This window comes from Nerophis ophidion, linkage group LG12, assembly GCF_033978795.1.
Source record: "Nerophis ophidion isolate RoL-2023_Sa linkage group LG12, RoL_Noph_v1.0, whole genome shotgun sequence".
NCBI lineage: Eukaryota > Metazoa > Chordata > Actinopteri > Syngnathiformes > Syngnathidae > Nerophis > Nerophis ophidion.
Window position 1 is genome coordinate 55,370,069 of NC_084622.1, and position 27,996 is coordinate 55,398,064.

The following is a 27,996-nucleotide window of genomic DNA, read 5'->3' on the forward strand; positions in this document are numbered from 1 at the left end:
GGGTGCTAGTTGGCGCCTTGCATGGCAGCTCCCTCCATCAGTGTGTGAATGTGTGTGTGAATGGGTAAATGTGGAAGTAGTGTCAAAGCGCTTTGAGTACCTTGAAGGTAGAAAAGCGCTATACAAGTACAACCCATTTATCATTTACTTTTATGGGGCACCGCATGTATTTTGCCGAGCAACAATTGGCCACATTAACATGTATGCACATTATCATCAGTAGTGTCAAATGATTTTTTTTAATCGGAATGAATGTTGTCTGTCTATCTGTGTTGGCCCTGTGATGAGGTGGCGACTTGTCCAGGGTGTGCCCCACCTTCCGCCTGATTGTAGCTGAGATAGGCGCCAGCGCCCCCCGCGACCCCAAAAGGGAATAAGCGGTAGAAAATGGATGGATGGAATAAACCCACTTTGAATTTTGATTAATCAAGGTAAACAAACTTTGTGCATAATTTAAATAAACTTTAGAAATACACCAAAATTGAACACAAATGCGATTTTAATGTCAGAATGTCATGCTGGAACATTTTCAAAGGTTTTCCAAAAGGAACGCCCCAAGCAAAATGTTTTGGCCTCCAATCCCCATCAGATACTTTGACAATAGATTATGGAACATAACATGTTTTATATCACGTAACCAAAATAAATACCGATCTCTTTTCATCGCAAAATTACACAGTATTCTGGACATCTGTGTTGCTGAATCTTTTGCAATTTGTTCAATTAATAATGGAGACTACAAAGAACAATGCTGTTGGTGGGAAGCGGTGGATTGCAGCTGCCTTTAGCAACACAAACGCAGCCGGTGTTTCCTTTTTTACATTCCCGAAGATGAAGCTTTACTATGGAACAGAGCGGTTAAGCGGACATGGTTCCCGACCACATGTCAACCGGCAGGTTTCGGTGAGAAAATATTGCTAATAAGTCAGCTCTTACAGTAGACATGAGCGGAGCTTGCCTCCTCCTGCAGCTGCGGACTCTCTCCCCTCCTCCCACCAGAGATACTGGCGGTCACCACATCCGTGACCACACCCCTCCGACTTTCAGGTACCATATAATCTCACTAAAACACTATTAACACAAAAAGCGAAAAGGGATTTTCCAGAATTATCCTAGTAAATGTGTCTAATAACATCTGAATCGCTCCCACTGCCCTCGCCTTTTTTTTTTTCCTTCATTCTCACTATCCTCATCCACAAATCTTTCATCCTCGCTCAAATTAATCGGGAAATTGTCGCTTTCTCGGTCCAAATCGCTCTCACTGCTGGTGGCTATGATTGTAAACAATGTGAGGATGTTAGGAGCCCTACAACCCGTGACGTCACGCGCACATCGTCTGCTACTTCCGGTACAGGCAAGGCTTTTTTATTAGCGACCAAAAGTTGCAAACTTTATCGTCAATGTTCTCTACTAAATCTTTTCAGCAAAAATATTGCAATATTGCGAAATTATCAAGTATCAATCAATCAATGAATGTTTAGTTATATAGCCCTAAATCACAAATGTCTCAAAGGACTGCACAAACCACTACGACTACGACATCCTCGGAAGAACCCACATAAGGGCAAGGAAAACTCACACCCAGTGGGACGTCGGTGACAATGATGACTATGAGAAACCTTGGAGAGGACCACTAATGTGGGCAACCCCCCCTCCCTAGGGGACCGAAAGCAATGGATGTCGAGCGGGTCTAACATGATACTATGAAAGTTCAATCCATGGTGGATCAAACACACTTCAAAGGGGATCCAAGACAGCAGCAAGAGTCCCGTCCACAAGAAACCATCCCAAGCGGAGTCGGCTCAGCAGCGTAGAGATGTCCCCAACCGATACACAGGCGAGCGGTCCATCCTGGGTCCCGACTCTGGACAGCCAGTACTTCATCCATGGCCATCGGACCGGACCCCCTCCGCAAAGGAAGGGGGGACAGAGGAGAAAAAGAAAAGAAGCGGCAGATCAACTGGTCTAAAAAGGAGGTCTATTTAAAGGCTAGAGTATACAAATGAGTTTTAAGGTGAGACTTCAATGCTTGTACTGAGGTAGCATCTCAAACTGTTACCGGGAGGGCATTCCAGAGTGCTGGAGCCCGAAATAAAAACGCTCTATAGCCCGCAGACTTTTTTTGGGCTTTAGGAATCCCTAATAAGCTGGAGTCCTTTGAACACAGATTTCTTGCCGGGACATATGGTACAATACAATCGGCAAGATAGGATGGAGCTAGGCCGTGTAGTATTTTATACGTAAGTAGTAAAACCTTAAAGTCACATCTTAAGTGCACAGGAAGCCAGTGCAGGTGAGCCAGTACAGGCGTAATGTGATCAAACTTTCTTGTTCTTGTCAAAAGTCTAGCAGCCGCATTTTGTACCAACTGTAATCTTTTAATGCTAGACATGGGGAGACCCGAAAATAATACGTTACAGTAATCGAGGCGAGACGTAATAAACGCATGGATAATGATCTCAGCGTCTTTAGTGGACAAAATGGAGCGAATTTTAGCGATATTACGGAGATGAAAGAAGGCCGTTTTAGTAACGCTTTTAATGTGTGACTCAAAGGAGAGAGTTGGGTCGAAGATAATACCCAGATTCTTTACCGAGTTGCCTTGTTTAATTGTTTGGTTGTCAAATGTTAAAGTTGTATTATTAAATAAAGGTCGGTGTCTAGCAGGACCGATAATCAGCATTTCCGTTTTTTTGGCGTTGAGTTGCAAAAAGTTAGCGGACATCCATTGTAAGTATGACACATAGAATGGACCTGCTATCCCCGTTGAAATAAGAAAATCTCATTTCAGTAGGCCTTTAAGAACGCTGTATAGGCGGAAGAGAGTGACTCTAATAGGCTCCATTGTTAGCTGACTTTCATTTGCCTTTGTGTATGAGTTAGAATGCAGTTACTCTTCAAGTGTTATTGAAATAATTAAGAGTGTGACATGTGTATGCATCTCACCAATCTGACTGATGAGCTGTCTGAACTGGTCCAGATAACTCTGTCCATCAGGAGTGATGCCCAGCTTCCTGATGCCTCGATTAAACTTCTCAGCGCGCTCAAACGGATACTACAACAAGAGCATGAACTTAGTTGATGTAATAAAAAAATACTTCCATTCCTTTCTTTTATTGGCGTGCCACCTTTTGGTCGGACTGGTCTTTTGTTTCTCGGAAGAAGCGAATGTCTTTGATGAGTCTGGATTTAATGTGCTCGTCGTACATAAACTGACTGAAGATGTAAAACTTCTTCCGCAGGAACTGGTAGGTGAAGTTCACCTGAATGAGACAAATCCTTCAGGTGAAGACGAACTTGAATAAAAATCCCTGTACGTGCACTCACTGTGGTGTTCATGATGCCTGTGCCGTGGGTGCGGATGGAGTTGGCAATGTGTCGGATGTTGATGGTGTTCAAGTGCTTGTTGTTACTTGCTTTCTCTATGAAGATCTGTTGGAGAACCATCGGTATTAAAATTAGTGCTGCTATGAAGATAAATATGGAGAATACAGGTCGAACCTGGTTGTTGAGGTTGTAGAGGTAGCGTGAGACAAAGACATGGATGTTCCTCATGATCTCCAACACATCCAAACCCTGTTGAAAATGCATCAGTAGAATAGTACATCAGGTGAGCGTCTATTTCCCTCAGAAATTAAACATTTTCCTATGGATTTATTTACTCAAGACAACCCATTTCGAAAACATACAGACAGCCTAAATTATATCCGGCTACTTGTCACGCCTTTGCTCTTTAAAACATTGGGATTGTCTGGGAATGCAGCTTGTCGTTACAACTGTGTACAGTAGATGGCCTCGTAATTCTGCTTCTGGAACACAGCTCATACACAAACGGGGTCTTCTATATAAAACTGTGTATTGAATTCTGACTAAAAGTCTCTATGAAAAAATTATTTCATTGCAATAAATAGTTGTTTTTCATTAGGGCCGTGAAAAATAATAATTTAACTTGTGGGATTAATCCCCAAAAATATTGTATTAATCATGTATGCATGCAGATTAATCATGCAATTTATTTTGAGTGGACCTGTGGATGGATGAAAGGCGGCAGCACGGGTCAGTGATCAGGTCAAGTCAAGAAAACTTAGCAGGATGGCTGGTTGCCAACTTAAGAGTTTTGATTGATTGATTTATTGAAACTTTTATAAGTAAATTGCACAGTTCAGTACATATTCCGTACAATTGACCACTAAATGGTAACACCCGAATAAGTTTTTCAACTTGTTTAAGTCGGGGTCCACGTTAATCATAGTCTTTATTGCTATATTTAGCGAGTATTCATACACATTTAGATTGTATTAATCAAAAAAGGGACAAGCGACAAATACTATTTCTAGATGTATTGGACACTTTTGGAGATGTTAACACAAAACTATGCATCCCTCTTCTTAATGAGAAACAGGTCTTTGACTTATAGGGAATGATGAATTTGTGAAAAGTGAGACAAAAATATAAAGGAAAAAAAAATTGGAAGAAGGGTGGAGGCACAGCAGCACTTGGTGCTTATTGAGAAGAGCAATACATGCTTTTATTCTAGAGCAGTGGTTCTTAAACTGGGTTCGATCGAACCCTAGGGGTTCGGTGAGTCGGCCTCGGGTTTGGTGGAGCCTCCGCCGTGGAAGTCAAGGCACATCCGACTCATCGTGTAAATAAAAACTTCTTCCTATCGGCGTATTATGGCTACACCCAAACAATGCTCCCTCTAATGTTCCATCTGATTGGCAGGTGTGTAATTAGTTGTGAGTTCATGCACTTTGTCTTGAATTTGAAAAAAAAAAAAATGCATATATTTTTCTTTTTCTCCTCTGTCCCCCCCTCCCTTGTGGAGGGGGTCCGGTCCGATGACCATGGATGAAGTACTGGCTGTCCAGAGTCGAGACCCAGGATGGACCGCTCGTCGGGACCCAGGATGGACCGCTCGCCTGTATATCGGTTGGGGACATCTCTACGCTGCTGATCCGCCTCCGCTTGGGATGGTTTCCTGTGGACGGGACTCTCGCTGTTGTCTTGGATCCGCTTTGAACTGAACTCTCGCGGCTGTGTTGGAGCCACTATGGATTGAACTTTCACAGTATCATGTTAGACCCGCTAGACATCCATTGCTTTTGGTCCCCTAGAGGGGGGGGGGGTTTGCCCACATTTGAGGTCTTCTCCAAGGTTTCTCATAGTCAGCATTGTCACTGGCGTCCCACTGGGTGTGAATTCTCCCTGCCCACTGGGTGTGAGTTTTCCTTGCCCTTATGTGGGTTCTTCCGAGGATGTCGTAGTCGTAATGATTTGTACAGTCCTTTGAGACATTTGTGATTTAGGGCTATATAAATAAACATTAATTGATTGATTGATTGATTGATTGATTGATGAATGCACATACAAGACCGGTGGGGTTCGGTACTTCCAACAAGGTTAAGAACCACTGTTCTAGAGTCTGCAACAGTCTCCACTAGATTTGTCACAAGTTTCTTTTTTGAAAAACAGTGTCCAGAAGTGTTTGAATAGTCTGTCCTGCTTCATCTTATTTTCCCGCACAGGAGGTGCATTATAGTGTGGGCCAACAGGTAGCCCCGAAAACTATTTGTGGCAGTCTTAATTGTTTTATGACAGCATACCATAAATTGATTATGTATGGAAAACACAGGGTTTTTTTTAAACCACAATTTCTTTTTTCATCTGTTGACAAATAGGGATGTTTTTTTTGCTCCATTATCAAACAGAAAATGCTGCGAAATAGATTGTGCAAACCCACAGACCTGCTCAAGAGTCTGGCTTGGCAAGTGCGCTTCGGTCATTATCAGCCCGTAACGCTGTGTTGCGAGGTTTCTCATCTCACTGTAAGTGGCCCAGTCATGAAGAGCCACAGTGGTTAGGTTGTAGAATGTTTTATCCAGGTAGTGAGTCACGTAGGCTGCAGAGACATACGAACATTTGAAAAGAAATTCCATTTGGCATCTTTCAACATTTAAAATAATATTTCTGAGCACCTTTGATATGAATAAAGCGGTTGAAGAATCTGATAGGTTTGAGGGAGAAGAAGTGGGCCAAGTCCTTCATGCCGACTTTAAAAGGGTTCCTGTCGTCCAGCTTCAGGTGTGTGTGAACGGAGAGACGCAAGTCTTTCTCGATCTCCTTACACAGTTTGTCCAGTAGGTGCTTTCATTCAACACAAACCGAATAAGTTAAAGGACATGACAACACTTAACTCACAGCAGTCCGCCTCGACTTACCTCATTGAAAACATCCATGATCTCCTTGTCGTAGCTCTCCAGCAGCTGGTCGCAGGACTCCATGTGTTTGGTTTGCAGCATGGAGGGCACACAGTCCCTCAGGGCGCTAAACATGTACTGTATTGGCCAATCACGAGCAGCATCCATGACAGCATAGCACAGCGGGAGAGGAAAACCCAATTAAAATACATTTAAAAGAGAGGCTGCAAAATCGTGGCGAAGAAGGAGCTGAGCCGGAAGGCAAAGCTCTCATTTTACCGGTCGATCTACGTTCCCATCCTCACCTATGGTCATGAGCTTTGGGTCATGACCGAAAGGATAAGATCACGGGTACAAGCGGCCAAAATGAGTTTCCCCCGCCGGGTGGCGGGGCTCTCCCTTAGAGATAGGGTGAGAAGCTCTGCCATCCGGGAGGAACTCAAAGTAAAGCCGCTGCTCCTTCACATGGAGAGGAGCCAGATGAGGTGGATCGGGCATCTGGTCAGGATGCCACCCGAACGCCTCCCTAGGGAGGTGTTTAGGGCACGTCCAACTGGTAGGAGGCCACGGGGAAGACCCAGGACACGTTGGGAAGACTATGTCTCCCGGCTGGCCTGGGAACGCCTCGGGATCCCCCGGGAAGAGCTGGACGAAGTGGCTGGGGAGAGGGAAGTCTGGGTTTCCCTGCTTAGGCTGTTGCCCCCGCGACCCGACCTCGGATAAGCGGAAGATGATGGATGGATGGATGGAATAAAACAAAAAAATAAAGACAACTTCAAATTGTTTTCTTTGTCTTACTTTGGCCAAAAATAGAACAAACACATTCTGAAAATATTGCAATAAAAATATACTGGCATCGGTAAAGTTTAGATCTTTGAAGGAAAGAAGAAAGTGAATGAATGTTTCTAACTGAATGAATTTACGTATGCATAAAATGTGTTTTCTTTTGTATTATTTTTTTTAATGAACTGGGTATCGTTTATGACAACCTTTTTTCCAAAACACAATATAGAATGTGAGATATAACAGGATGATGCATACATTTATCATTTGTTTTCAATACAGTTACAAAAAAGTGACACCCCAAAAATTTACTGTGGGACCCCGTTTTTATGACTTGATGGGGTCCCAGGGACCCCATTTTGAAAGCGAACACTGATGGAGTATTGGTGCAAAACAGCAGCAGGCGGCTGCGGCCTGCGGGCCGGTTGTAATTCTGATCAAATATAATCCCTGTGGCCATTAATAATAAATGAGATAATTCATTCCCGCGGGCCAGACTTTGACACCCTTGCTTTAAAACTGTGCCGGTGCTTTAAACAGTGCATTCAAATGAATTAAAATAAACAAACAAATTATGTTCAAAATGTCTTTTTAAAGAAATATTGTAGCATGCAAGTGGAACAGAATGTTAATTCAAATAGTTCAATAATATAAAAAAAACAATATGATAAACAAAAAAATTGTCTTAAAGGGGAACATTATCACCAGATCTATGTAAGCGTCAATATATACCTTGATGTTGCAGAAAAAAGACCATATATTTTTTTAACCGATTTCCGAACTCCAAATGGGTGAATTTTGGCGAATTAAACACCTTTCTATTTATCGCTCTCGGAGCGTTGACGTCAGAACGTGACGTCACCTAGGTAGTCAGCGCCATTTTCTCCACCACATTACACGCAGCAAGTCAAATCAGCTCTGTTATTTTCCGTTTTTTCGACTGTTTTCCGGTACCTTGGAGACATCATGCCTCGTCGGAGGGTGTAACAACACGATCAGGGACGGATTCAATTTGATTTACGTAGAATGTGAATCGATTAGCACGGCATGCTAATCGATGCTAACATACTATTTAGGCTAGCTGTATACAATATACATATTGCATCGTTATGCCTCATTTGTAGCTATATTTGCATCCAGGCTTTCCCTCCATCCACATTTAATGCCAAACAAACACATACCAATCGACGGATTCAAGTTGCACTTGTGTCAAGAGATGCGAAAGTCCCTCATTTGGTTTTTACCGGCGATGTTACGACAGAGATGGCAAGAATGTCTGGATATCCTGCGACACTCAAAGCAGATGGGTCATGACCGAAAGGATAAAATCTCGGGTACAAGCGGCCAAAATGAGTTTCCTCCGCCGTGTGGCGGGGCTCTCCCTTAGAGATAGGGTGAGAAGCTCTGCCATCCGGGAGGAACTCAAAGTAAAGCCGCTGCTCCTCCACATCGAGAGGAGCCAGATAAGGTGGATCGGGCAACTGGTCAGGATGCCACCCGAACGCCTCCCCAGGGAGGTGTTTAGGGCACGCCCAACCGGTAAAAAGCCCTGGGGAAGTCCCAGGACATGTTGGGAAGATGTCTCCGGGCTGGCTTGGGAACGCCTCGGGATCTCCCGGGAAGAGCTACACGAAGTGGGTGGAGAGAGGGGAAGTCTGGGTTTCCCTGCTTAGGCTGTTGCCCCCGCGACCCGACTTCGGATAAGAGGAAGAAGATGGATGGATGGGCTGCAAAATCTGTGATCAAGTGACACCCCCCTCGCACTTTTGAATCGGGATTAAACACAACTTATTATACGCTTGCATAAATAAAAATAAAAACATAGCCCAATATTTTTAAATAAATGGAGATTTATTGTCAGAAAGTCATACAGGAACATTCTTAAAGTACTTTACTTGAATGCACTATTTTTATCTGCTCAAAACCTGTTAACTGTTTTATCTAAAGTCCAGCCAGTGTGCATATTAAAGATAAATTTGCCAACAAGCACAACAGTTGGAGTCTCTTCACTCATCTTTGCACTGACAGATGCATTTACCTGATCACTGACCGTATAACAATCCACGATTAAGGTAAAGGAGAATGTGCGGTCAAAATAAATTGTGTTATTTATCTGCGTGTATGAAGTGCATCTGGAAAATATTCACAGCACTTAACTTTTTCCACATTTTATTATTTGAAGGCCTTATTCCAAAATGGAATAAATTCACTTATGTCCTTAAAATTGTACAGCAAGGGCGTCAAAATTACAGCCCGCGAGCCAAATGAGGCCCGCCAGCGTTTTCAATTTGGCCCCAGGAAAACGTCTTCAATTCAGCCCACAAGACAAAACGAGTTCAAATAGCAATATGGTCGGAGCGGCGTTGTAGAGCAGGGGTCACCAACCTTTTTGAAACCAAGAGCTACTTCTTGGGTACTGATTAATGCGAAGGGCTACCAGTTTAAGGCCTACCAGTTTGATACACACTTAAATAAGATGTCAGAAAATGAAAAAATAATTTATGGAACATCATTAGTAATTTTTCCTGATTAAGATTAATTTTAGAATTTTGATGACATGTTTTAAATAAGTTAAAATCCAATCTGCACTTTGTTAGAATATATAACAAATTGGACCAAGCTATATTTCTAACAAAGACAAATCATTATTTCTTCTAGATTTTCCAGAACAAAAATGTTAAAAGAAATTCAAAAGACTTTGGAATAAGATTTAAATTTGATTCTACAGATTTTCTAGATTTTGCCAGAATAATTTTTTTGAATTTTAATCATAATAAGTTTGAAGGAATATTCTTTGTTGAAAAAAACAGAACCTAAAATGAAAAATTTAATTAAAATGTATTTATTACTCTTTACAATAAAAAAAAATTTACTTGAACATTGCTTTAAATTGTCAGAAAAGAAGAGGAAGGAATTTACAAGGTAAAAAGGTATACGTGTTTAAAAATCCTAAAATCATTTTTAAGGTTGTATTTTTTCTCTCAAATGGTCTTTCTGAAAGTTATAAGAAGCAAAGTAAAAAAAATAATGAATTTATTTAAACAAGTGAAGACCAAGTCTTTAAAATATTTTCTTGGATTTTCAAATTCTATTTGAATTTTGTCTCTTAGAATCAAAAATGTCGAGCAGAGCAAGACCAGCTTGCTAGTAAATAATTGTTTTTTTCAAATAGAGGCAGCTCACTGGTAAGTGCTGCTATTTGAGCTATTTTTAGAACAGGCCAGCGGGCTACTCATCTGGTCCTTACGGACAACCTGGTGCCCGCGAGCACCGCGTTGGTGACCCCTGTTGTAGAGGCTGGGATTTGTCTTTCACTTGTCACCTGGGATAGTGGGTGTGGCTACATGTGTGTGGGCGGAGTATGTGTGTGTGTGTGGGAGGCGTGTTTGTGGGGCTGAATGATTACTGAATAAATATCACCTGCACTTGTCTGGGGGAATTGTTTGGCTTGTTTGGAGAGAGTGTGATCCTAGGTGCCGTTACTTCTGTTGACAACAAAAGGATCGCAAAAGGAACAGCAAAAGGAGCGCAAAAGGATCGCAAAAGGAACAGCAAAAGGAGCGCAAAAGGACTACAAATGGACTGCAAAGGAACCACAACCATCTGAATGTAATGTATTGTATTTTTACTCAAAGGGACAATGAATCACCCTCAAAACAGCAATAATTACTCCATGTTGCATCCTTGGACCTAGCGTGTCAGACAGAGCCCTGCTTTCCACTCTCTGTGACTAATTGTTTTTTGATAGTCACATAACAGGCGTATTGATCCATCCATCCATCCATTTTCTACCGCTTATTCCCTTTTGGGGTCGCTGGCGCCTCTCTCAGCTACAATCGGGCGGAAGGCGGGGTACACCCTGGACAAGTCGCCACCTCATCGCAGGGCCAACACAGATAGACAGACAACATTCACACTCACATTCACACACTAGAGCCAATTTAGTGTTGCCAATCAACCTATCCCCAGGTGCATGTCTTTGGAAGTGGGAGGAAGCCGGAGTACCCGGAGGGAACCCACGCATTCACGGGGAGAACATGCAAACTCCACACAGAAAGATCCCGAGCCTGGATTTGAACCCAGGACTGCAGCACTAACCCTTCTGCCACCGTGAAGCCAGGCGTATTGATATCATATACAAATATGCCAGTGGTTTAATACCTATAACACAACATGCTCATTGAACTTTGTGGATATTATTAAAAAAACATTCAATCAATATAAAAAATAAAATAATTACACCCATTAAAATCCAATACAAGGGACAATGGGAAAAATGCAAAACACTCTCTCCACACTTATCCATGTTTGGCACATTTTACCTGCTTGATATTTGTAATTGATAAAAAAAAAAACACATACATATATACACATATACGTAAATATATATACATATAAATATAAATATATATATATATATAAATATGTATATATATATATATATAAATACGTATATATATCTACGTATATGTATATATTATATATATACATACACATATATGTATATATACACGTATATATATCTACGTATATGTATATATTATATACATATAGACACATATATATATATATATATATATATATTAATTTTGCTAATTTATTAAAACTAAAAGCATAGCAAGCATGAGATGTATATAACTCAGTGTTAAAAGCCACAGAATAAAACATGCGCTCTTTCCGCAGTGTCAGGCGAGTGCGCGGCAAGTGCACGCTCTTTCAGTCAATTAGTGAATTATACATATATACACACATATATACATATACCGGTGTGTGTGTGTGTGTGTGTGTATATATATATATATATATATATATATATATTCTATACATGTATGTGTGTGTGTATATATGTATATATATATACACACACACACATATATATATATATTTATATATATATATATATAATTTCTATACATATATGATTGTGTGTATGTGTGTGTATATATACACACACACACATCTATATATATATATATATATATATTTTTATACATATATGTATGTATTTGTGTGTGTATATATATATATATATATATATATATATATATATATATTAGGGGTGTAACGGTACACAAAAATTTCGGTTTGGTACATACCTCGGTTCAGTTCATTTTTGGTACAGTAAGAAAAAAAACAAAATATACATTTTTTGATTTATTAACACATTTGCTAAATCTTCAACAAAAAATATTTTTGATGTGAAGTAATCGAAAACTTTGATAGGTCAATAATTCATAATAACATTGATTTTAATTCAATATTATGTTTTGAGCAATGACACTTTTTCCATTATGGAATAAGGCGGAGAGATTCTGTGGAAAAAGTGAAGCGGTGTGAATACTTACTGTACATGATTAATACAATATTTTTTGTGATTAATTACAGGAGTTATTTTTGAAAAGATTAGAACATTCAGAACTGTATGAGGAAAGTGACATGTACAAAGAAACCATGGTTCTTACGTGTATCCGTGCTGCATCCACTGCATTTTCATAAACATCATCTAAGTAGATAGGAAACACTGCTCGGTGCCAATAAAGGAAGCTGCAGTCGCACTGAAGCTTGACCCTGAGAAGCAAAGGAAAACAATAAGGAAGTATGTCTGAGAAACCAAAATATTTCAGCACTAACAAAATGTCCTCACCTCTCACTTAGTTCACTTATCAGGTCCAGCTTCTTCAAAACAAGCTGCAGTGGAAGTAACTCATCATCTTTGAACGTTTTCTAGAGGTGCGTATTAGGGAAAAAAATGTTTCTACTTATATCACATTTTTATATAAGCCACATTGTTCTGGTTTTAATCTGATTTTGGGTTTTATACTGTTCATGTTTTCTGAATAACCTTCATAAACCCAACAAAAAACAGTAAAGTTAGCTTCGAAGGAGAAACTCCCTTTCGCCACATTTAGATTATGAAATTGTGACAGAAGTCATTGTGGGTTTTTTTTTTTTTTTTTTGCTCAGAAGGCTACGGACAAAGTACTGTACAGGATCTATCAACCCGTTTGCATTCACTCACAAGGCAGGAGGATGATACATTTTTTTCATGGATAACTTAAATGTTTCCAGGACATTTGACATTTTTTCTTATGTTCCATGTTTTTGCAAGGCTGGATAATTGGTCATTTCCCAGTTTTTCCATCTTATTTAATTAAAAAAAGAAAAAAGGAGGTGATCACAGCAGCACTTACCAGCTGAGTTCCAACACAGAGAGCCAAAGAGACAACATGGCGTCGGTCCTTCGTGCTGGGTCCACTGAGGACATTTTCAGCCAGCACCAAGGAGGAGAGCACATCCAGACGCTGCTCACTGTACTTCTTGTCAGATATTACTCTTTTCTGTGGTAAAACACACCGGAACAGGGAAGAGTAAGGCAAAAGAAAATAGAAACAAAATTAGGATTATGTGTAGTTATGCTTGAAAAATATGATCATGCACATGGCAGAAGCGAAATACAGTACAACTAAAGTCATATGTCCCCAGAGGAACAGCTTAAAATGCGACTAACATATTGATGAAAAACAATGGAGTGTTCCAATACAATTTTTCCCCTTCTAATATCGATACTGGAGCCTTAAGAATTGGCCTATACAGATATTCATTCAATACGATTTTCAGTACTAACCATACTTTTTTTATTAGTGTGTAGTGTCAGAATTTGCTTGATCAAGTGTAAACATACAGAGAACCATGGTAGATATGAAAAACACAACTTATTTATTATTAACCATCGAGAATGGACTTATGCTGTCTTCAGGCTGGTAGTTTTGTTTTTTTATAAAACCCCTAAAGCAGGGGTGCCCATTACGTCGATCGCGAGCTACCAATCGACCGCGGGGGGTGTGTCAGTCGATCTCGAGCCAGGCTTTTAAAAAAAATAGACCTAAAAATGAGTGATCATCAATCTTCACCAAGACGTCACTTAAATGACATTCACGGTACCGGAGGGTCTTGTGAGATGACGCTGGCTGCTGCAAGATCATTATTATGAAAATATGACCGAGAGGAAGGCGAGAAACACTTTTTATTTCAACAGACTCTCGCGCCGTACCTTCCGTCAAAACTCTAAAGGCCGACTGCACATTTCCTGTCTTCACAATAAAAGCCCTGCTTCATGCTGCCTGCGCTAACTAAACACAGAGTCTCGGAAAACTGGCGTGCACAAGCGATCCCTCAGAAAGCTGGCGTGCACATCACATGTGCACGCCAGCTTTCCGAGACTCTTATTTTGTTAGGGCAGGCAGCATGAAGCAGGGCTTTTATTGTGAAGATAGGAAATGTGCATTCGGCCTTTAGAGTTTTGACGGAAGGGACGGCGCGAAAGTCTGTTGAAATAAAAAGTGTTTCTCGCCTTCCTCTCTGTCATTTTTTCATAATAATGAACTGGCAGCAGCCAGCGTCATCTCACAAGACCCTCGGGTGCCGTGAATGTCAATCAAGCAAGCTACGGAATTTGCTGCCAATGGTTTTCTTGTAAAGTGTATGGAAGCTGGATGAATTAGATGCCAAAAACCAACCACTTTCATGTGGTATTGTACAGAAAGGACAACTTTTTTTCTCCTCCATTTGAAAATGTGTACATTATCATCACTACTGTCTGATTCCAATCAATGCAAAGTCATCAGAATCAGGTAACACACCAACTTATATTCTGGTCTTCATGAAAGAAAGACATCTATATGTGTTACACATGCTTGTATTATCATTAAACACATTTAACTTGTTTACAAAAATGTCTCTTTCATAAATAAATAAATATAAATGGTAGATCCCCTCGAGTTGGTCAATTGAAAAGTAGCTCGCCTGCAGAAAAAGTGTAGCACCCCTGCCCTAAAGCCACAATAATTATTCAAGCTCATGACTCAGTAAGTTTAATGATGCGAAGACTTTTGTTACTGGATACTTTCTAAAACGCTTCTGCCTTTGAGGCTTTGTATGTGTAAGTAATATGCTACTATAATTGTTAATACTTGTTTATACAGACAGCTGTTGTGTTTCGTATTTAAATATTGTTCGATTAAGGACACTTAAGTACATCTCGCTTGTGTACTATTGTGTGATTTGCTTTTGTATACAGCAGCTGCTAACTCCTAGCATGTTTAGCTTCTATAAATGACTTGAAAATACCAAATGTGTGTGCTTACTGGAAGACATTTAGCGGTTACTGCATGTTAAGCAAAGTACAAGAAATTGTACTGCAGTACTGCTTGTGTCGGTTGGAGTACTAGCAAGCCAAAATAATCTGCTATATAATTTTGCGGATATCAGATTTTAATATCGGATCCGGACACCCCCGAGAAACATGCTACTCAAATCATTTAAATGTTTAAGACAACATTTTTTGGCAACACCCCTTCCGAGAAAAGCATTAGACTCATCATGGGCTCTTAAGAGAAGATTGACTTCATGGATGTTAACATTATTTTGTCCAGTTGTCACCATATGCATTAGAGATGTGAGGTTTGCGGATAAAACGCGGGTCGGGCGGGTGACATGACGAAAAAATAGATTTTAATTAGATTCGGGCGGGTGGCGGTTGAACCATTCGGAAATATTTGATATACATAGTTCAGGGATCGGTACCCTTTACCATTCAAAGAGCCATTTTGGACCCGTGTCATAAAGCGAAGAAGACAATAGGAGACGCAAATATTTTCTAGAATGACTGCCGGCAGTCACCCAGTTAATAAGTATTAGGGCGTGCTGTGAAGCCATTGGCTTTGTCGCCTTCTACAACATGTACGATCTGCTTGTCAGTCCAGCAACATGTGTGTGGCTTCCGCAGACACACGCACACGACTGCAAGGCATACTGGGTGACATAGAGTACACTAATGGTTGTGATATAAACAATTTTAACACTCTTAGTAATATGCACCACGCTGTGAAGCCACACTAAACAAGAATGACAAACACATTTTGGGAGAACATCCTCACAATAAGACAACATAAACGCAACACAACAAATATCCAAAATCCTTTGCATCCATGACACTCCTGGATTCTGGTTATTTGTTGTGTTGCGTTTATGTTGTGTTACTGTGAGGATGTTCTCCCGAAATGTGTTTGTCATTATTGTTTGGTGTGGCTTCACAGCGTGGCGCATATTAGTAACAATGTTAAAATTGTTTATTTCACAACCATCAGTGTACTCTGTATCACCCAGTATGCCTTTCAATCTTGTACGTGTGATTGTGGAAGCTACATACATGTTGCTGGACTAACAATCGGTTTGTACATGTTGTTGAAGGGGTCAAAGGCAATGGCTTCACAACACGCCCTTATTCTTATCATCGGGATGAACACCAATGGATATTCGCGAGAACGTTAGCGGCTCCCATTGTCTTCTTTACTCTGTGAAACGGGTTTAAATAGCTCTTTGAGTGATAAAGGTCGCCGACCTCTGATGTATTTCAACGGGCGGGTGGTTGCGGTTCTGATAAAATGTTGGTTCGGGTGGACGGTGGGTGGAAGAAGACTTTGGTGATGCGGTTGTGGATGATATAATTGCCTATCCGCGCATCTCTAATATGCATCGTCACTTCAATGTAAGGGTAGAGTGTTTCATTTATGTTTCTATTACAGTAAGTCCACTTTTGTGTAATTATAAAGAATTTTAACATTTGAGATGTGTGAGGTGCAGCAAAACAGACTGTTTTTGACCGTAATAATATGACCTTAACAATAGATCCACGGCACAACTAAGATGCAGAGTAATTCTCCACCATTGTAGTACAAAAATAATAAAGTCAAATGATTCAAATCTGCCATCAAATTCAACCAAAATGTTTTACAGTTTGTGCGTTACCTTCGCATTACAGATGGCATTGAGGGCTTGTGACTGCAGTTGCTGAGTGATGTGAGCCACAGAATCTGCAACGACCATAGACTGTCTGTGGAATGTGTGCTCCACAGCCTGAGGGCACAGTCACATGGTGCGTCATTCATACATTTCGCTTACTCCAAAAGCCCTAAATTGAGTGAATAAGTATACATACCTTTAACAACTCTACCAGTCGACACAGAGCTTTGACAGACGTTTTGGTCATGGGCCGCTGCATGGACATGTACATGTTCATGGTGGTCTTGATAATGGTACTTATGCTGTAAGCATACAGAACACCCTTTGTGGGAAGGAAAACACAATCCATCAGTGAAGGATTTTCATTTACAGTCCCTTACAAAAAGTGAGAACACCCCTCACATTTCTGTCAATATTTCATTATAACTTTTCCTGAGACAACTTTGAAGAAAAGACACTTGGATACACTACAAAGGAGTAAGTTTAAACCTAAAATAATTTGACACAAAGTCATTAATGTCTAAACGGCTGGCAACAATGTCCAAATTGAGTCAAATTAGCCATTTTCCCTTTGTGATTTCATGTGACTTGTTCATTTTACAAGGTCTCAGGTTTGAATGGTAAGTCTGGTGTTACCAGTCTCACATTCTCCCATACTGGTCATTGAAAATTCAACATGGCACCACATAACAAAGAGCTCTACGGGGATGTGGAAAAAAGAATTGTTGCTAAACACTGGTCTAGGCTGTAAGACAATTGCCAAGACGCTGAACTAGGTTGCAGCACAATAGCCAAGATCATGTGGTTGTTTAACAGGAAATGTTCCACTTAGAGCCGTGATTCTTAACCTTGTTGGAGATACCGAACTTGTTGGATTAATTGTAAATAAGTTATCTCATTTTATTCAAATATGATTGTTTTGTGCATTGAGTAGACAAGTAGAAAGGAAACTTGGTGTTAGATTGAATTTAGGTTGACCTACCCACTTAAAGGAGGAATTTGCAGATGGGCCAGAGCAATGCAGGAAGTTGCTAATCCTTTTATTGCTATGCATTTGCCTGTGTTTACTTATCAGCACAGAGGTTAGGTATCCCACACAGCCGTAAATCCCCCTCTCTGAGTGCAGCTGTGTGTGCGTGTTTGTACTGAAAGGGCTTCCCTAAATTAATTAAAAAGGCGAGGAGGCTGGAGAAAGTTTCAGAGTAAATTGAGAGCCTGTAACTGACAACTGGCTCCAGTTTTTCGCCTCGTACGAGAAAAGCAATCACTGGTTTGTCTTCTAATTCTCTGTTTTTGTGTCTTTATAATGTCTCATGGTATTTGACCCTGACAGAACCCCGCTTGTTTTATATGCACATTCACCGAACCCTTCATTAGTAAAAAATAAAATGTTTTTTGTTTCAAATTTAAGACATTTATATATTTTTTTCTGGTGCACAAAATGAACCGTGCCTCATCACCTTGTTCAAAGAACAAAACCAACACTTTGCATGAACTCACAACAACTTACACACATGTAAATCAGTCTGACTTCTGCTGTTGCCATGTCCATAAAGCCCATAGGGAGAAATTTTTATTTACACGATGAGTCGGGTGTGACTTGACCTCCGCGGCGGAGGCTCCGTCGAACCCCTGAGGCCGACTCACCGAACCCCTAGGGTTCGATCGAACCCAGGTTAAGAACCACTGACTTAGAGCATGCCTCGACACGTTTGATCAAAGATGCTGAGTGCATAGGTGTCAGTGTCATATGCAAAAGTTGTGCATTCTGTGAAGCTCAATTCAACTCTACACTAAGAGAGTAAGGCACTGCTGGAAAATAATGTAAGCCACAAAATATTGACCCTTAGGGCACAATTTGGACATTTGTTCTGAATTTTGTAGACACTTTTGTTGCTGGCTGTTGCGACAATAATTGTTTGCAAAGTGTTAGTAAATCTACAGTTACAAATAGTACAAGTTGTACATTGACAACATTACACCATATCAAAGAGTCCTTTTTTAGGGTTGGTTCAGTAAAGCATAGAATTAAATATATGCAAAAATCGGTTCAAAGTTTTTTTCTTTCAACTGTTATCTTTACATCATTGTGCTTTGGAAATATTGAATGTGCTTCAATGACTGTAGTCTCTTTGTCCATAAACGGGATATTGAAGGATTGCAAGCTTATGACTTGAATAATTGATTTGTTGTTCATTATTCCCTCGCAGTAGTCAGTGTGTGTGAATGGCTGTGTGCGTACTTAGCCTACATGTTGTTTGCTGTGTGATTATTGCCTCTTCCTATTAAATATCAAGCTAATTTTAGTGTGGTGTTGGTTACTTCCTGCATCGAACTTGCTTTATTTCTGACACTGTCTTGTTGACTCACTACCACATCAACAGTAGTGTACCACTTTATATCAAACGTAACTTAAAAGTAATTAATTAGATTACTTGTTGCCGGTAAAAGTAAGTTAATAAAGCAGTCATACAGCAACGTTTTTCCCAACACTGACCATGATATAACGGGCATGTGCTAAATGTTCTAAACATCATGTTCTGACTGTGCTCGATGTTTGTGGAGGACGACAAAGTAACAAAACCTACCTGAACAAAAACATTACATCTGCTGTTGAGGTCTTCAGCCATTTTGTCACTTTTTTTCTCCTTGCACAAAATGGACTCCATCTTCATCATCCATGATGTTACAAACACATAATATGACTGAACATCCCTAAACACAACCAGACAATTGCATTTTCAAATACTACAAAACCCACCAAACTCAAATAACAGATTACTAACTTTGTGAGCGTCTGAGCTCTCTGCTGCAGGAACGTGTCTCGGTGTGCTCTGATGGCCAGAATGCTCTTCTTGTCCATCAGTTTGGCTGCAGCAGGAACTTTAGCAAGCAGGAATGAGTCAGGAAGCCAGATGATGTTAGCAGTCAGAGTGACGGCTGGAACCTGAAGAAATTATTCATTTTTAAATCAATCTGGAACGTGAAGAAATTATTCATTTTTAAATCAATCTAATCGTACTTTTGATGTAATCATGATTAAGCACAGGTTATTACGCATTTGCATTGATTTAATTACCTTAAAAAAGACCCCAATGTTTGGAGACAAATGCAATTTTATTTTCAGAATGTCTTACAGGATAATTTTTTTTAAATGCTTTACTTGAATGCATGTCATTTATTTGCTAAAAACTTGATAAAATTTTGTCTTAAGTCCAGTTAAAGTTTATTTTGAAGTGAAATTTCCCTTGGAGAACAAGTTGTAGGCTCCTCATTTGTCTTTGCATGAGGTATGGATTAATCTGATCACTGACTGTATACCCACCCGTTCCGCCTTTCAGGTAACCATTTACAGTTAAAGTAAAGGAGCAAGTGCGTTCAAAATAAACTGTGTGATTAATCTGTGTATGCATATGATTAATGTGATATGTTTTTGTAATTAATCAAGAGTTAACTTATTTTTGACAACCCAACTCAAAAGATACACAATTAGTTAAATAAAAATCACATAAGAATACCTTTTTACAGACATCCAGTAGTGCTTTGTAGAGTTTTTTGTCCACACTCCGAAAGATATGAAAGTGAAGAACAAAAAGAGCACAAACAGCAGAATATTTATCTCTCTGGTCAATCTCTGACGGTTCGCCTGTAAACCAAAACAAAATTATTTGAACAGAAGTTGAAGCAACATTAAGTCAATTTAAAACCAAACTATATTTGGAAAGGAAACTGACCAATCTTAGATTCCACATTTGAGAATATGGTTCTTATGTTGAAAGCAAACTCCTCAGCAAAGGTGGTGTTTTTGGCAACAGCTACTCCTTGCCCAGCATCATCAAATCTTTGGTCCACACACGCCTGTTTTATATTAGAAGAAAGCATAGGATGAATATGCTTTTAGGTATCAATAGTGCTCATTCAGTCAAAGTCTTGGGTTTGAGTAAGTGTCTTCCCTGTGTTTTAGCCAAGGGATATTTTAACCTTTTTGACCTCGGGGTTCAACTTTTCCACAACAGGGTGGTCACAGCATCACTCAAGTATTAAGATAGAAATTCAATAGGGTCTTCTGTTTCAAAGGGACATTTGGTCCCTAATTAGTAATCCTACTCTTGATTTTAATCTTATTCAATAAATTACATCCAACCTACTTTCAGTTCAAAACCTCAGTTCAAACGATAATGAAAAATGTTGTGCTGGATCCACTATGGATTGAACTTTCACAGTATCATGTTAGACCCGCTCAACAGCCAGTGCTTTCGGTCCCCGGGGGTGGGGGGTTCTCTCCAAGGTTTCTCATAGTCATCATTGTCACTGTCACCGACGTCCCACTGGGGTGAGTTTTCCTTGCCCTTATGTGGGCTCTACCGAGGATGTCGTGGTGGTTTGTGTTGTGATTTGTGCAGCCCTTTGAAACACTAGTGATTTAGGGCTATATAAATAAACATTGATTGATTGTTCAAAGGATTTTTTCTTTAACAAACCTCAGGCTTTGGTCAGTTTGATTATAAAAATAAGTACTTGTGCAAAAGAAGGGACTCATAAATTTCTGATGAAAAATACATTCACATACAAATACAGACTGCTAAAATAAACAGATACCTAAATCGATAACAAAAAATAATATGTTTCTTAACTGTTAATAAAATGTAAGTGCAAATGAAAATACAGCTTTAACACTTTAGTCATATTTTTTGCGATTCAGAAGGTTCTCTATGACTGTAGCACCAGACTTCTTCTGTTTTGTTGATATAAGGTAGTCATTACTGTCGAAAGAAATAAAAACGTGTATTCCAACTAAGTACCGCTTTGGTCAAGTTGATTAGAATAACAAGTACTTATTCAAAAGAAGGTATTATGTTAAAAAAATAATTTAAATACAAATACAGAGTGCTAAAATGAACAGATGCTAACTAAATTGATAACAAATAAAAAATAATGTTTCTCAACTAAACTGTTGATAAAATGTAAGTGCAAATGACAATAGAGCTTTAGCACTTCAGTCATAATTTTTGCACTTAAGAAAGTTCTCCATAACTGTAGCTCCAGACTTAATCTTTTTTTTTTTTTTGATAGTCGCAAGTAGTGAAAACATGTGTTACAACTGAGTTCCTGCCGAGAAACACATTTTTTGCGGCCTACAAATTAAGAAACATAGGTTTAGCCCCCAGTCCAAAAACATGCTATCAGTTGTTTGACAATGTTTGTGTGCATTTAAAAGACATCCGTCAACTGTGCACTTGGCCTCTCATCCTGGTATAGTTTCCAGCTTCCCCATGAGTAAGTTTATGATTAGTGTCTAGGTGCACCCAATATTTTGGCTAGTGTATTTTATCTACACTAACAGGCCCCTCCTAACGAGTTGAAGGACATTCGGAGAGCTTCGGAATTGTGCCGAATGTGCTTGAAGTTCTAAGGAAATGGTTATTGGTTGGATTTTTGCCTGCTGGATGTATGTTGACAGTGTGAAAGTCATAAAATACGGTGGAACATCAATTTACAAGCCCTTCATTGTATGAACTTTTTGATTTACGAACCACAAACCGAATAAAAACATGCTTTGGTGTTCCACTCTTGTCTCAGAGTAAGAACGTTTCATCCACCCACTGTGTGCCTTGCAAAGCAGCTATTTTGTTCCCGGCAACATATTCATTATGGGCAGGCTAATCGATCGCTGGTGCTCAATGTGTATCAGCTCAGTGTTGCAGGCCTTAGCTACTGTGCTCAGTGCTACTAAGTGTGTTTTTGTTAGCTTATTTACAAAATGTTTCTGCTTTCGCTTGCTTAATATGAGTCCAAAGAAAACAATGGACAACTGATGTGTGGTAGCTGTAGATACATTCAATAAGTATCTACAGCATTGTCAACAGAGAAGTTAAGTCCCTACCTTTAGTCAAAAGTGATTTATGACCCCCCATAAAACAATGATTTATGACCCTCAAGGTCAAAGGTCAATGATTTATGAGGGGTCAAGTTCAAAGGTTAATGATTTATGAGGGGTCAAGGTTAAAGGTCAAAGTCAAAGGTCAGGTTCAAATGTCAGGTTCAAATGTCAAGGTCAAGTGGGTGTGGCTTACCCGGAAGAGGGTGGAGTTAAGACCTGCGGTGGGAGTGGTTAAACCAGGAAGAGGGTGGAGTTTTAAACAGAAAGAGGGCAGAGTTAAGACCTGCGGTGGGAGTGGTTAAACCAGGAAGAGGGTGGAGTTAAGACCTGACAGGGAACAGAGGAGGGTTCAGTTTTTTTAAGAAAGCCATGTCATCTGAGCAGCATGTGACCATATATTTGATAGTTTAAATGTTTACGATCGTTTGAAACAACTTCCAGATTTCGATGTATTGATGGCTGGGAATGTTATGTGTGGAGATGTGGACACGCACGCACTTCACACACACACACACACACACACACACACACACACACACACACACACACACACACACACACACACACACACACACACACACACACACACACACACACACACACACACACACACACACACACACACACACACACACACACACGTAGAGGAGGGGTACAAAAGGGCGGTGTAAGGCTTAGTCATTATTTGGAGCTTTATACGTTAGCGTAAAGACTTTGTTCGATTCGGTCATGATTAGTGAAACGCCTGTGTCGATTTATAAAAATAATAAAACTTACATTGACGCTCCGCAAAAAAGTCGAGTGTTTCTAAATCGTATTCAGATGCCGCCGACCGAGTCTTTGCGTGAGAAATGGGATTTGGAAGGGTTAGGGATGGAGGGATCTTTTGGATTTGTATTCAGATACGAAATGGGTGATATCTGCTTATTTCAGCTAAAAGAAAGAAGAGACGGAAGCCCTTTCTCGATATTTTCATCGTTATCTATCGTGGATTGGGAAGTTTTTGGTGGACACGCACACACACGCACACACACGCACACACACGCACGCACACACACGCACGCACACACACGCACACACGCACACACGCACACACACACACACACACACACACACACACACACACACACACACACACACATTCGTACGCACTGAAACAACTTCCGTACCTCACGAAAACATATTTAAACAGATGGAAAAAACTATCGCAGAACACAGTGTCACGTAGCAACTGGTCTTTACGGTCGTTTGAATCAACAGGTCAGTTTGGGGGACAAAAGGAGGGTTCAGTTTTTACTGACTTCCCATCTGACAGTTTAAATGTTTATGACCGTTTGAATCAACAGGACACGCACGCACACACACACACACGCACGCACACACACACACACACACACACATACACACACACACACACGCACACACACACACACACGCACACACGCACACACGCACACACGCACACACACACACACATACACACACACACACACGCACACACACACACACACGCACACACGCACACACACGCACACACGCACACACGCACACACGCACACACGCACACACACACACACACACACACACACACACACACACACACACACACACACACACACACACACACACATTCGTACGCACTGAAACAACTTCCGTACCTCACGAAAACATATTTAAACAGATGGAAAAAACTATCGCAGAACACAGTGTCACGTAGCAACTGGTCTTTACGGTCGTTTGAATCAACAGGTCAGTTTGGGGGACAAAAGGAGGGTTCAGTTTTTACTGACTTCCCATCTGACAGTTTAAATGTTTATGACCGTTTGAATCAACAGGACACGCACGCACACACACACACACGCACGCACACACACACACACACACACACATACACACACACACACACGCACACACACACACACACACACACACACACACACACACCATTACCTCTGCTTTACCATGTTATTAGACATTGGTTTAACTCCATTTAAGCATTTAAACGTTAAAAGCATTGCACTTGTACGACGATGTAATACCTTTTTTTTTTTTAACAGCCGATGACGACGAAGTGAAAGACGATGAACTTTGCTTAAACGGTCTTACAAAGTTGGAAGATGATTTTCGAGGTGTGTTTAAACCTTCAAATTATTTAATATTATGTGTATTCATTATTTAGTTTCATAGAGGATTTGCCGTAAGATCCTAACGCGATCGTTTTAACACAATCGCAGTCTGGTGAGTCAAATGATTCTCATTTTACAAGAAAAAAACATGCGGTATACGATACATATATACATATATTTACTTACAGATTTTCCGTTTACATCTCTTGCTCACTGGTCTCCCTTAAAGCTGGCGGGTCCGTCAACGGCCGTTCCAGGCAGAGGAGAAGGCTTGATTGCGCCAAAGACTCCAGACATCGAATCCTTGCTCCGAGGGGAAATCATCGAAAACGACGGTGAATGTCCGACAGGCACCCGCTGTAAGTTTTTCTCGTTTTCTGTAAGCTTTTTAAGATTCTCAGGAGCTTTAAAGAGCTCCTCTCATTCCAATGTCTTTCGCTCAAATGAATTTCGCGCCTAAGGGGAATGGGCGGGGACTGATTCCGGAGGTGGGCGGTTGTTTCCGCCAAGCAACCTTCTGGTTGAAATGGAGTGTGGATCAAGATGGATCCCTACTCTATATTCTTTTATTTAACCCAATGTTTTTTAAATACGTGTATAATGCTTTATATCCTATGTGTTGTGAATTCCATCCTACAATATCTTCCAAGGAACCCAAAGAAATGTTACCACACCTCCCGCTTTATTTATTCTATAGATTGCCTGAACTATTTCATAAACTAAATCTTGTCTTGTTTCTGATGCTATGTTTTTTATGCTCATCAATGCACTGTTGGACTGCGAGCACACAACTACTTTCCTTGCTTTGTTTTCCTCTATCCAGTTAACTGCCATATAAATTGCTACCAATTCCCCCGTAAAAACAGATAGTTTATCACTGATTATTTTATTTAATACTATGTTTCCTTGTGGGATAACTGCTACAGCTCTTACCTTTATTTTTTTTTATATAGTTTTTGATGCATCCGTATATATCATATCTCAATCCATTTTTCTATCCGGTAACTATTTAAATTTCTATTCTTTAGTAATTGCATGTTTTCTTTTGGGTTATCAAACATCCACGGTGGTATTGCAGGCATTGGTACTGTAGGACTAACTTTAATATTGTCAATTTTAACTTTATTACATATGTCTCCTATAATCCACCCAAAACTATTCTTTTTTGTTTTCTCTTTTTCTTGGCAGATTGGTAGCACTGGACAAGTCGGATATCCTTGCTTGGATCCTTTTAAAGTTGCCCGATAAACTGCTGAGAGTTGATCTCTCCTCTTGTCCAAAGGTTTTTCGTTCATTTTTACTTGTAATACTGGCACTAGGGTTGATGTAGTAGCTCCACAACATAACCTTAAAGCCTGTGACTGGATCCGGTCTATTTTCCCAAGTCATGTTTTTGAAGCAGATTGGTAAATAATGCATCCGTAATCAATAACAGATGGAATTAAAGTTATAAATATATACATGTATTGTTTTCAACGTTAACCTATCAGCCCCCCAATCATTACCCCTCAAAGACCTCATTATATTTAACACCTTTTTACTTTTTCCCCTATTTTTTTATTTTCCGGAAGGAACACTCCTGAAGGAATAAATAAAGTACTATCTAATCTAATCTAATCAAATCTATTTTGCTGATGTGGGTTGACTAGTTCATATTTTTATCAAACCATATTCCTAAATATTTAAATACTTGTACCTCTTCTATATTTTCACCTTAGAGTTTTTATTTGGAGCTTGTTTTGTACTTTTGTCTTTGTAAAATGTATGACTTTTGTCTTTCCAACAGAGAATCTTAAACCTCAAGCCGTTCCCCAGTCTTGAACATTATTTACCACTTTGTTAGTTTTTTGATTATTTCTTTTGACTCTAAATAATATACTAGTCTTTCATTAATCTTTTTTTTTTTTCCATTACTTTTCCCCAAATTTATAATTTCCTGCCTCTTCCGGGTCTTACCCTGACTTGCATATTGGAATTGTTACCGCTAATTTTCCCCTCTGCCGGTCATTCTCCTTCTTCATATATCCTGTCATATCATTTCAAGACCACTTCTTTGACGATGCCACCTAAGTTTTTGATCATTTGATAACCCGCTAGGTCTTTCCCCGGTGACGTATTTTTAACCTTTTTCAAAATTCGAACCATTTCATTCAAAGAAAATGTCATATCCATAGTGTTGGTAAAGCTATTAACGTTGTCTTCCATCATTTCCCCAATATTTAAACTCATTGTTTTTTCTCTCTTTTGTTTTTCCACATTTCTCAAATTATCATTACTGTGCACTTCAACAAATGTTTTTGCTAAAGGTTCTGCTGTTTCTTTACCCGTGACTACATCTTCTTTGATAAATGTGGCACATCATCCTCTTTACCCTTCATTCCTATCTTTACGAATCGTTATATATCCTTTTATTATAAAGTTTAATTTTGGCTTCAGCCCTGTTTCTTGAATACAAATTATACGTGGTTTAGTTTTCATATTTTTAATATATCCCTTTAATTCATGTTCGGTTGCTATCAAACTTCTGGCATTCCACCGGACAATTAACAGGGTGTTGGAATGTGGTGACATGACTCCGTCACGTCTACTCTCCGTAGTACAGCTTGCACCCGGTACCAAGATAGTTCTTTCAACAACTTTGATGCTGCTTTGACAATTATTTTGATCTTCTCAGTCTTATTTTTACTTTCATTTTGTATCAAAGCTGAGTTGTGCTCTCTGGTTTATTTTGCAAATGAACCGACAGAACATGATCATGTACAAGACTCGCCTACCCACAATGCACTGCAGCCCAACGCTCCTGGTCGGATGTTTTTTCGGGGTTCATGGAGAGATGCGGTAAAGAGTGGTAGCCAAGACACACGGTCACACACGGTCACACACGGTCACACACGGTCACACTCGGCAATTATTTTGACCTGGGGAGCAGATATAGAGGAAAAAATGTGTCTGGGGGGCCGGGATATCTGATTTTCAGGTACAAAAAACTTCACAATGACACAAAATAAACACAACAGTTAAACCTCACACTAAAAACAAGACATTGACTTGTACGTTCAAAAGACAGAATAGAACAAGTCAAGACATGCAATGCCATCTACAAAATGTTATGTAAATGTTAGTCATTACACACGCGGCTATGGTTTTGATGTATTTGTTACAGACATGTTTACGTCAAGTAACATCACATGGTTCCATTTGCACC

At 39.8% G+C, this 27,996-nt stretch overlaps 1 protein-coding gene across 1 annotated transcript in view; it reads right to left on the bottom strand.

Moving 5' to 3' along the window:
* The window catches only part of washc4 (WASH complex subunit 4), a 55,197-nt gene that overhangs the window by 7,851 nt on the left and 19,350 nt on the right, over window positions 1-27,996 (bottom strand). Inside the window, exons 11-26 of the mRNA XM_061917803.1 lie at window positions 20,519-20,642; window positions 20,303-20,430; window positions 19,571-19,731; window positions 19,373-19,499; window positions 16,981-17,106; window positions 16,791-16,898; window positions 13,175-13,321; window positions 12,628-12,707; window positions 12,446-12,551; window positions 6,222-6,338; window positions 5,979-6,147; window positions 5,748-5,902; window positions 3,502-3,576; window positions 3,328-3,432; window positions 3,129-3,263; window positions 2,947-3,055 (exon numbers count right to left, since the gene is read on the bottom strand). Coding sequence (XP_061773787.1) covers window positions 2,947-3,055; window positions 3,129-3,263; window positions 3,328-3,432; window positions 3,502-3,576; window positions 5,748-5,902; window positions 5,979-6,147; window positions 6,222-6,338; window positions 12,446-12,551; window positions 12,628-12,707; window positions 13,175-13,321; window positions 16,791-16,898; window positions 16,981-17,106; window positions 19,373-19,499; window positions 19,571-19,731; window positions 20,303-20,430; window positions 20,519-20,642 — 1,972 coding nt within the window. The remainder of the gene's footprint in view (window positions 1-2,946; window positions 3,056-3,128; window positions 3,264-3,327; window positions 3,433-3,501; window positions 3,577-5,747; window positions 5,903-5,978; window positions 6,148-6,221; window positions 6,339-12,445; window positions 12,552-12,627; window positions 12,708-13,174; window positions 13,322-16,790; window positions 16,899-16,980; window positions 17,107-19,372; window positions 19,500-19,570; window positions 19,732-20,302; window positions 20,431-20,518; window positions 20,643-27,996) is intronic.